Source organism: Toxoplasma gondii, chromosome XI (genome assembly GCF_000006565.2).
Source record: "Toxoplasma gondii ME49 chromosome XI, whole genome shotgun sequence".
Classification (NCBI taxonomy): domain Eukaryota; phylum Apicomplexa; class Conoidasida; order Eucoccidiorida; family Sarcocystidae; genus Toxoplasma; species Toxoplasma gondii.
In genome coordinates, this window is record NC_031479.1 from 4,640,774 (window position 1) to 4,651,711 (window position 10,938).

The following is a 10,938-nucleotide window of genomic DNA, read 5'->3' on the forward strand; positions in this document are numbered from 1 at the left end:
CGAGAAACAGGGTGCTTTATCTCAAAAGAAGACGTAGCCTATCTGTCACTGAGGTAAGTGCTAGAACGCCCCCAGTCCTCATGCTTGACCGAAACAGAATTTGAGACTCAGCACTCTTACATGGTAGCAACACCAGTGATGCTACCGCAGATATCCATACTACAGGGAGAGGCGCGCTTTTGGGGACCCACCACCTAGATCCACTTCTATATTTTCATAAAAATCTGTGACACCTTTCGTTTGGCTTTCCTTCGTACCCCGGAGTGCAAGGCAACACACCCGTTAGCCGGCTGCTCAGCTCAGACCGCACACTGCAACGTTCTCAAACGATCAAGGCAGAAATGCGTTTGTGTGAACGATCCCCACGGCTGGCGGCAACATAGCATATTCGTGAACCAAAGGTGCAGGCAGGCGTAGCGCCGCAAACATGTTATTTGACTTGAAGTGTTAGCATGCGTGGTCCCCTGCTGAAAAACCCACCCAGTCAAACACACCTGCAGATAATAGAGGACGCTGTTCTGTGTCCGTCCGATAGTTGTGCCAAAACAGACACGTTTGAGAAATGGGCAGTACCGAAAGACCTGATACACAAGGTCAGGCAATCAGAGTTTTCAGCAGACTGCTGCTCACGGTCTGCAGCGCCATACACACGCTACAGGAGGTTCCAGTTCCGCCGGTGTAGCCGGTCAGAATCAATTCGTTCGCCACCAAACGGTAAGGTATCTTAGTAACGCATTCCTACCTGCACGCAATAGTGCAACCAAGAAAAAACTGGAAGTTTCCTTTTTAAAGTCCTTCCGAAAATTGCTCAACGATGCCCTTATGCTTCTGATTGAATTTTGATACCGTCTGTCTCTTGGATATAGCAAGTGGCAGTTCGCGGGTTGTCTTCCTAAGCAAAAGTGCGAGTACGCAAACCATTCTCTATTTGGAAGTGTTCCATAATCGTGTCTCATCGTACCCCTGGGAACTGATTCAAGGCTTCGATATTGCTGCCGAACATCGGCTACTTTCTGGTGACAGCAATGCCCGCCCGTGCAGAGATGCAAACGCAAAAGGCGGCTGCAACACAACTTTTGACTGCCCCTCTCCCGCAGATATTTGGAACACTGCTTTCAGTGGCGGCACCAACAATTTCCGTGCAGTTCCCCGTCTTCCCACTTATGAAACACTCAAAATATCTGGCTTTGCACCAACTGTAGTTCTTCCGACAAAAATGGCAGAGCCATTTATTCTGTTTTCATGGCTCAAACCCACACACGATGGGAAAGATTATTACTCCGTCACTGTTATGGTATCAGCCAAGACAGCGTCGCTAACATTTCGCGAATCGTTTCAGTTGAACAGTGGTTCAACGCCGTCAGATGGAACCTCGTCTAAGAAAAATAGGAAAGACTCCCAGTCGACGAGCCCTGCGTTGACATAAAAAAGATGGAAAAGCGAACGAATACGATTCCCATACAAACACAAGAATATGACCACATATACAACTTTCGATTCCACCTTCATCCAGTTTCATGCACAAGCAGAACCATTTCTAGAGACACTCTTCCTTTGACACCAACCATGCAAACACAAGTTTCCACCTGGACCACTGATCTCTGCTTCCCCTTCGGAAAGATGGAACCGACTCCTGTTACTGTCAACAGTCTAGCGTACTGACACTGACGTTCGATTGTGGCTTGAACAAGTCCAGATAACATACAGCAGCTAGATGAGCTTGTACAAGGAAGCCTGGCACCTCGCAGTGCATGAGTATTCTTTATCACACTCTGATTTCGTACCATCTGCGGGAGCCCATTCCCAGATCGATCGGAGGAAGTCGCCGCGGTAGAGCAACCGGCCAGAAGTCACTCCTTGCGTATCATTGAGAGCTTCGAGCTCCGGGCAAGACAGAGACACTCGAGGAGGCAGAACTTCGCCAAACGGTCCAGTAACCACACGAGTCAGGGCGCGCCATACGCAATCTAAAACAAAACATACGAGTCGACATACAAGAAAAACGATGCAGTTGTGGACAAACAAAGACCGCCGCTGTATAGCTGATCGGTGGAAGGGAACCGGACCTTCCTTGAGAGCTTGGTCAAAAAGGACTCGGTGGTGGCCTCGAATTACATGACGGGGCAGCTCAAGATTGCCACAAAAAGCATCCCATGACTCTTCTCTGTTGGCCAATAAGGACGTTCATTGCAGGCGAAACAAACGCTACTAACAGCGGCGTGTGTAGAGCGTGAGGAAGCGCATATTACGGTCTGCAGTCCGTCAGGAGTCATCCAAGTACCCAAACATAAGGGGTCCAAACAAACCCGTGATAGCCACTCTAGGGGTCGCTGCAGTGACCGGGAAACGGTTACAAGGAACTGACAGTCATTCAAGCACATTGCCGCGCATATGCGGGGTAATTAGACAGAACGAAGAACAATCTGGATCAAAGTAAACAGCTCACCAATGGCATCGGAAGACACCGGGCTCGCCTGCAACAGCTGGTTGACTCTCTCGTATGTCGATATCTTCTTCCTCTGATGTCGGCGCGCCCCCCGAGTTCTCGTTGATTCTCCCGTGTTCTCCCCACTCCCCCCATCGGTGTCATCTTGGTGTCCTTCTGCAGTGTTGCGAACCCGCCGCGCTACGGAGAGAAACACCTCGTACGCAGCTGAAACAGATCTCAGACAAAATCAAAGCATGTGTAGAGACAAGGTATCAGTGAATGTGTTTGGAGACAGTTGGAGACAGAGATGCTTTTCACCCTGTGCAAAGGGAGAAACCACTAAGAGCTCCACAAATCAATCACTAGCACCGTTACTAGTTTGGGATTAGTCGTTAAGACGTCAGGAGTCATTGACCCTCACGAACAGTATCTCGTAGAAGACACTTCCTCGAATACATAACCCCCATCCACTGAGAGGACCCGAAATGACTAGATGTCCTGCAGTATCTGTGGTAGCTGATAACCTAGCAGCAACGACAGAATGTTTCACATTTACGCGGCAACTGCAACACTCTCACAAATCTGTGCAACAGCGGCGTCACACCATCACCTTGTATAAGTCTCTATATACCTTGTAGCAGCTTTAATCACAACCTTAGCAACGTCAACACGGAACACCCTCCGTCTTGTAACAAGCGTCATCCTGGCGACTGTATGTAAAACAAGGGATACGCCAGGCAAGAGTTCATTACCTGGTATGTACTGTATGGAGCGCAGAGCAGCGCCATTGTTCGGTTGGAGAGGCCATATGAACTTTGACTTCAGGAGGCTCTCCTCGAAGGCCTGTCGATTTAGTCCTTCCCCGATTACATGCTGACTGTCACGACTCAGCGTTCCTTTCAACCCCTCACCAGAGACAGGCCTGAGACTCACAGAGGTCTGTGGATGAAGGAATCCGCAACACTGGAACTGCGCGCCTGCGCCCGACACCTTCTCTTGTCTAGCCACTAAACCCTCTTCGTTCCCGTCCTTGGATGACCTTGCGATGCCGCCTTGTTTCAACCCCGGAGCGCAGCTGTTTTTCCCAGGGTCCGTACCATCTACCTGCCCCTTTGTCTCGAGAGTGAGGGTCCTGTCAAAAAGCTCTTCCCACTTTTTCTTGCCACTGAGTGCCGTGCTCCTTCTTCGGCCCTTCACTAACGCATTCTTTTTAATCAGAAGAGACTGATAGGTCCCAGAGAGCCACTTTTCTCTCTCCTTCATCAGCCACGCATCCCAGTCCCAGTTCGTCTCCCACTGCACCGTCGTGGCAGGCTCCTTGTCGTTCGTTGCGCCATCGCTTCCAGTCCCATCGCCCGGAAGCCTGTCGGAGTCTCGCATCTCTGGACAGCGTTTTCTCTTTCTCTGGTTTCTCACGGAGTCGCCTTCGGTCTGCCCCGTTGAACCACAGTAATCGTCGGTAGAGACAAGGTCATCGGCAACACGCGTTCTCTCTTTGGTTGATTCCCCGCTCGGATGAAACAATTCCTCTTTCCGACTCCGCGCTAGGTCCACGACATTCTCGTACACTCCCAAAATCAACGGAGCCGCTGTCGCCGGAGAAGACACAGGAGACGCAATGACGCTGCCCACGGTTGAGACGTCCGCCAGTCTGCCAAAGATCTGTGCAGTTTGAAAGGCATTTCAAGAGAAGACAGGGCAAAGAAAACAAACACGGGTGAGCAAGGAAGGCCAGCTTCGAACAATCCCATCAGCAAGCTCCTCGGTGCGCTCATGCTCATCTAGTGCCGCGTACCAAAACTGGAAGTGTTTGCACACATGCAGTCGCTCTTCTCGAACACACCGTTAATCAATTGTTCTCCACAGGGTTCCTGCTAAATGATTTATGAGTATGCTATTGAAAATAATGAAGAACCACAAACTCAGGCACTAGTCGAGGTGCGAAACACAAAAAAGAAGTCCATAACACTCTTTTCCTCTCGGACAATAAAGCTACACAGAGATCAATCTGAAGGAGAGTGCGGACGAACTGTGTTGCAGTCACTGGATAGATTGCTCAGTCTGCATCCGTCAGAGCGAGCATCTAGATTGCATCGAAATATACGTGGTGCTTGTATGTATAAAGAACCACTATGGTGAACGGGCTTGTCAAAACATCGACAGATTCACAGTTGGGACAGACTGTTTTCTCAAGTCACCTCTGGCATTCCCATGGCTGAAGGTCATCGGCTGAGACACATGGATCTGAAATACGCCGAGACTCATGGGCTGCACTGGCCGTCTGCGCTGCCGTTCCACATTTACGATACTTTCGCGTCTGCAGAAGAGAGTCGGCGATAGGAAGGCCTATTCAGACGGAATCTCGTTCAGGCAAACCAAGAAAAGAAAACAACTGACCTTGATCAGATCCAAACCGAGGAAACCCGGAACCCAGTGTCTCTGTCTTGTTGGATTCCAAGGCGACCATCGTCGCCCGCCAAAATTGTTTAAGGACAGCCTAGTTATCCACGGTGTTCTCGGCCGTACAAACGAACTGAAGAATCCAGAGGAGAGTGGTCTTGGATGCCACGACGCAAAAGACTTCCTGATGGGAGACTTCCCGGGGCATGAGCCAGAAAGAAAAGTCCCGTGAAAAACGCCATCAGGATTCCTCTCAGGAGCCACGCGGTCCGAACGACTGTCAGTTAGCCCTTTATTTGGACGGATATTTAGCAAAGCACCGAGAATACGTTTTCTTGACCCAAGCAGATGATATCTTTCCTGCTGGTTGAGCAAAGCTAAGCGCTGCAGGAACTCTGCAGAGGTTGCATGTCGACCTTTTGCAGAGAGAGAGTCGGCAACGGAAGGGCCTGCAGCCGCAGGCTTAGGCAAAGGAGACGAGGAGTGAGACAGCCAGCTGTTCCTGGTTAGGTCAGAGAACAAGACAGAGGATAGTGGAGACAAAAGAGCCTGACACCTCAAGAAAGACAAAAGGAAATAAAACAACCACGCGGTAGCCGGACACCCTCCTGGTGGGGGAGAAAAACGGACCCGAATCGTCATCGTCGTCCGTCCATAGTGTCTCACTCCTGGGAGGCAACTCTCCGGCTGGAACAGAGGCTAAGTTGGGCGCATGAAAGAAACCCCATTTTGGAAAAGACGAAGCTCGTCGAAGTGTCGGGTCGCCCACGTGTCAACCCCCTCACAACAAATCAAAAGGAAAAGCAGGAGAGGGCCGCCACACAAGGTAAATCGGACCCGAAGCTTGGTTGAAAGGAGGGGCGAAGCGACACCAGGCGATCAGTGCGTATAGTGGATCGGATGTGACGGGAATGGATTTGGAAGGAAAGGAGTCTTGGTTGCAGAAAGTACTCTTGCAGGCGTCGATAGTGTGTTCATGGCTGACTTTGGAGTCTCGGTGGTGAAACGTCTTTACTCTTTCCGCGGTGAAACACAGTGTTGCAACGATTGAGAAACAAAGCAGGAACCTGACAACATTTGGGCTGTACACCGCGGAAGTACATGCATGTAGCGGCGGGTCAGAACAACTGGATAACAGACAATTTTTGCGGAACCTACGAACGAGACAAAGAGCCTCTCCCGATCATGTTTGCTCTATCAGGAGATGGTCTCAGAGGAAACGAAAGGTCTGCTACTAACAATAGCCCTTACGATGCGTGAGAATGAGACTCTTGCCCTGCAAGACAAGGTTTACTCCTGAAGTAAAACAAGGAATAACCGGCCACGCGCATGCAAAATCGACACCCAACTCCAAGGCAACAACGCACTGCGGCCGAAAAACGGTACTCGAACCGGTAGACACACGCTAGCCTTTTGACGTGAGCTAGGCGCACCTTGACCATCTGATTCAAAGTTTGGGTGGAGATTTTCTACCACCTCTCGCCATCGATATTTTGTGGCATTCTAACGGAAAGACTAAGAACGCCTGCTCCGGCACCCCCCACTAACGGAACACGCCTCGACAGAGGCGCGTCGCTACCGACGCTATCGCTTCCGCAGCTGTTCACTCTGCCGGCAAGTCACGGTGAACAGCAATTAAGAGATTTGAATGCGACACCCACTCCAACTTAGGAAAGATATGTGAATGCGCTACTTGTTTTCTGCAGTTAAGCCATCTGCTGCATAAACGCTGCCTAAAATTCTGGCGTTGCTGTCAAGTCAAAGGCTCTCTAGGGTGACGGCACCATCCTCAGGTGGACAACAGGTATTTCGGCGTCTCCTCAAACAGTCTAGTACACGCTTCTCCGGTCACTCTCTATCAAAAAGTTCTGGGTTGGAATCGTGTACTTGTGAGCCACTCACTTGTTAGAATCCAGTGCACATGCTTGAAAGAAAGCGTTGCGTTGTATTCCAGCCCCTGAGCGTTAAGTCTGAGTGTGACTACAGAAGCTAGACTGAGTCGAACTGAGGGAGAGTAATTTTTTGTCTGTGTGTGCCTCTGTATTTCACACAGGTAGACATTATGGCAAGGATTAGCGTTGTCCCGATCCGTTTGATAACGATGGGCTCTTTGTTTTTCGTCGTCGTAGTGCTCATGTCCACTACGGCGTTACGGGCTGAGGGGACGAATGGAGCCCCTTCTACGAAGATCTGCAACGCAGACGCGGCAGCTAAAGGGGGTATATCCGTTGAAGTTGACCCAGCAACCAAGAAGGTCTCATTTAGTTGTGGTACCGATATGGGCAACGTGTTGCCGTTGCCGGGAGACAATAACACCATCACAAAGTGTTACTCGAGAGTAAATCTCCAGGGCGAGACGCCCCTCGCCGAGCATTTCGGCGAAGGATCGAAAGCCAATGTCAAAACGGCAAGCACAACATCGGGCACGAGTGCAGAAGTCTCGCTGACAGTGGGAAAGCTCCCTGAGATGACAGATACCATCTACTTCGCTTGCAGCACCACACCGGCATCGGGGGCAAACCGGGCGCCAACGGGGGATCCGTCTCAGAACTCTGATGGAAACAGAGGCAAAACAAAATGCGTCGTCACGGTGACAGTTCCCGCTGATCCAAATGCCAACAGTAAGCCCGAGAGACATATTACATTTCTGGATGATTTGTGGATGCATCGAGGTAGTCCGCGAAAACTAGCATCACCGACGCTTGTGCTGAAACATTCACTAAGTGAATGCCACATTTTGAGGAGTGGCAGCAGTGCTGTGCCAGGCGCTTTCGTTTTATATGCGTTGATTTTCACATTCTTCCGGTGTTACAAAGTGTGGGCTCTTTTGCCAAAAGCTTCCGTTTGCAAGGAAGTTATGGCATGGTCCTCGCTATGACGACACCAGTCCCAGAACGTGCTAGGAAGGACAAAATAGAGGTATCAATCAGTGCGCGTCTCCTGGACCAGACGGATTGGAAAAACATCTGTTCGGTTCATCAGGCGCTCTAGTCCCGTTCATCGTCAGCTTCCCGGCTGCTCCTGTGTTGCTTGCAGCATGCACCGTTGCGAAGCAGAGTATGACTCTGATGATCACGAGGGATTCCAAGACTGTTTCGTTCCTGTGCGACATGGACATTGCCACTCTTCTTCCTCAAGACTTTTCTCATGAGATACTCGATGAGTCGTGTCAGGAAAAAGTGAAGCTGGCAGACGTGCTGCCATCCGCCACGCTTCAAGAAACGAGCTCAGCCTACGTGTTCAGTGTAAAAGAGCTGCCTAAGACTGAAGCTACTTACTGCTACAAGTGCTCGCCCCTTGTTGATTCTGGTGACACTGCAGATGGGAAGAAAAACGCATGCACTGTCAAGATACGTGTTTCAGCATCGAGCGGCGAAAATTTATCTGTCTCTGTCACAGCGGGGTCTGTGTGCGCTCTTGTTTTTGGTTTATTTGTTTCATCCGTTTTTTCCGCAGTACCTCTCTAAAATAGGTTCAATCCCGTGAACTCAAAAGACGACGAGCGTTCGGACGAAGTCTGCGGGGTCTCCGCAAGTCAACGGACAAAGCAGTTTGGGGCGGGAACGAGGACAGGGAAGTTCTCGGACGGGAGCCATGTAACCCGGAGCAGAAAACGAGCGCGTGCTTTGCATAGCATGCTTGTTACAGTGTATACCGAGAGGCGCGAAGCTTAAAAAGTGAGGGAGGAACCAGGCTGATGGATTTAGAAGAGTGGGAAGTGCCCGGCATGTCGAGCGTCTGTGCATATCTGAGGCAGTGCCCATGCGTCCGTTAGAGAAACATCAAAACAGCGTATGCAAATCAGCCAGGTGTGCTGTAAGGTCCTGCAATTTGCCGGGAACTTCTTTAAATGATACCCTGTGCATGCCCCGATTTCGCTTGTACAGCAACTGAGTTGACAGCTCACCGGGCAGCCACGCTACCTTTGCATGGGATTGTGTACATCATTAGGATTACGTGAAAATATGTACCAACAAGCTTTGTCGTCGACCATCCTTCCTTCCATAGAGAACGGGTGTGGATACGGTTAAAGGCGTTCCAAGAGCGTGTAATATAACAGTTGTCTAAATGTTTTGAATGGCGATCCAAAACATGCAAAAGTGGTGGCGCCTTTTGTGTTGGCCGCAAGCGGTGGACTTCCTTGATATCTTGTAGGCCTTCCCTGCATCATGCTTTCAGGGGGTTTGAGGGATCTATTTTTTGTCAATGCTGAAGCAACAGTGTTTTGACAAGCTCTCCAGTCAGGTGCGTCACCAAACGCTGCAAACGCTTCAGGCTGGCTATCTTCTCTGTACCGCACGCGCTCTGATGCCAGGAAGAAAACTGGAAAATTGTGTTGGTATGCTTGTCTTTACTAACCTCTGCTGTTAGTGCGCTTGCATTCTAAAGCTATCGTTGCAGGGGTAGCGCAGGGTAAACAACTTTAGTTCCTATTTTTCTATTGTACCAATTGTAGAACACTCGCGAGGGTGGCCATTGAGGAGTATATTGTGAATGGTCTCACGTGTTGCCACGATGCCATGACGTGGCAGCACGCATCTACTTGCCACACGGGCCACCATCCATTACACAAGCACACGTCTCAATAGATAACTATGCAGCATTTCAAAGGTAATGATGGGCAAGGGCGCGCAGTAAACATCGGGATTCAGTTGCTTGTGTCTCATCCTTCCCATGGCTTGGCCTTACACTTTTGGGCGAGCGCTGGCCTTGGCGTGTCGACTGAGAGAAAGTTATTAGATTCGTGAATATTCCAGTGACATAAGTGTCATGAATCGTTTACATATCCGGCATCGCAGATCTGCTTCAATTGAAAAGTAACACACCAATCTTTATGCACAAGCACTTGCTTCAGCTGCGACAAATTTCGTAAGATACTCGCATTTTTCAGCCTTCTTCTTGGCCTCCTGAGCTATAACGACCGATGTGTCGCCTCGAGTGGCTCTCAGGTCTTCTGGAAGAATGGTGTACTTATGAAAAGTGCTGCTACAGCAATTCAGAGAATGTAAACAATTGAGGGTGACCGTCTTCATGTAAGACCAACAGCCCTTCCTCGAGTTTCCTCCCGCCCCCCCCCCCGACCCTGGCTGGCTCATCGTGGCATCGACCGCCTGAGTTTGTCCATTCCGCAACTGTCCCGCCTCAATTGGACTAAACAGAGTGGACAATGGGAGTGCCAAATATAGTGCCTACCGGGCTCATCGGGCAGCGGAAATCCACAGAGATATGACTGGGGCAATACTTAGCTTCTGCGATCGTGAGCTGTTTTATGGAAGGTCTGAAAACAAACATCGGCAGCTGCCACCGATAAAAACGGGTTCCGGACGACAGTGTTGTCCTTGGTCCCAGATAGTTCTGGTGACTTTCTTCCGTACCTGTTAGCACTATTTGGTACGCTCCTCATAACGGGCTGACTTCATTGTGAACTTCAGGAATATGACCTTTCCCTGTCAAAGTCGTCGTAAAGCTGCCTCCTGACCGTGGTCTCGAAGCCAGAGCGGAACAGATTGCGTCTCCACACAGCGTTTATTGCCTTTCCTGCGCCGGCGTTATTTAGACAGATTGTTTCCGTGGCAGGGACTAGGGTTGGTTCGTCGCCTGGAGGATGGCAAGCGCCTTCGTTTTAGTGGTTGTCGTACTCATGACCTACGCAGGGCTCGGGAGCAAGGTAAATAGTGACACTGAGACGAAACTCACGTGCGATAAAACAAACCGCGATGGCATCTCTGTTTCAGTTGACCAGGCAACAAAGAAAGTCTTGTTCCTCTACGGCAATGACATCAGCGAAGTGCAGCAGTCAAAAAACGAGGTCACCGGGTGCTACACGAGGAACCCGAAACCCAAAAGACGTTGGAGGGTTTTTTCGAAACAGGGGCGCACGCCACTGTCGCATCTCTAAGCGAAAAGGGGGAGAAGCCCAAAAATATCGTTATCGGTGGTAAATCTTCCTGGGAAGCTGACGACTGTCTAGTTTCATCGCGTGTGCCACCCCAGCACCGTCAGCCGGGGCGACGGCGCTGTAAGGCGGCCATGTGGATTCACCTGTCATTCCTACAGAAGCAGCCAAAGACAAATGCATCGTCGCAGTGGCAGTTCCCACTGTCCCAACA

At 50.3% G+C, this 10,938-nt stretch overlaps 2 protein-coding genes across 2 annotated transcripts; one reads left to right on the top strand and one right to left on the bottom strand.

The window, feature by feature from the left end:
* Nucleotides 1-584: 584 nt before the first annotated feature.
* TGME49_315310 (hypothetical protein) lies at nt 585-5,470 on the bottom strand (the record flags this gene model as incomplete). The annotated part of the gene is made up of 5 exons (XM_018782856.1): nt 585-1,412; nt 1,785-1,967; nt 2,447-2,626; nt 3,181-4,090; nt 4,826-5,470. 5 exons carry the CDS (start codon nt 5,468-5,470, stop codon nt 1,336-1,338), a joined length of 1,995 nt encoding a protein of 664 aa, XP_018635338.1. The 3' UTR covers nt 585-1,335.
* An 823-nt stretch (nt 5,471-6,293) lies between these two features.
* On the top strand, nt 6,294-10,123 carry SRS52A (SAG-related sequence SRS52A). The gene is made up of 3 exons (XM_002364670.2): nt 6,294-6,632; nt 6,882-7,449; nt 7,865-10,123. Exons 2-3 carry the CDS (start codon nt 6,891-6,893, stop codon nt 8,293-8,295), a joined length of 990 nt encoding a protein of 329 aa, XP_002364711.1. The 5' UTR covers nt 6,294-6,632; nt 6,882-6,890; the 3' UTR covers nt 8,296-10,123.
* The last annotated feature ends 815 nt before the right edge of the window (nt 10,124-10,938 follow it).

What these genes read in the sequence shown, in the direction of transcription:
- SRS52A (XM_002364670.2), top strand. Translation starts at nt 6,891, where the DNA reads ATGGCAAGGATTAGCGTTGTCCCGATCCGTTTGATAACGATGGGCTCT. An exon ending in CGCTGATCCAAATGCCAACA is followed by an intron (nt 7,450 to 7,864) that starts GTAAGCCCGAGA and finishes TGTTGCTTGCAG; the next exon opens with CATGCACCGTTGCGAAGCAG.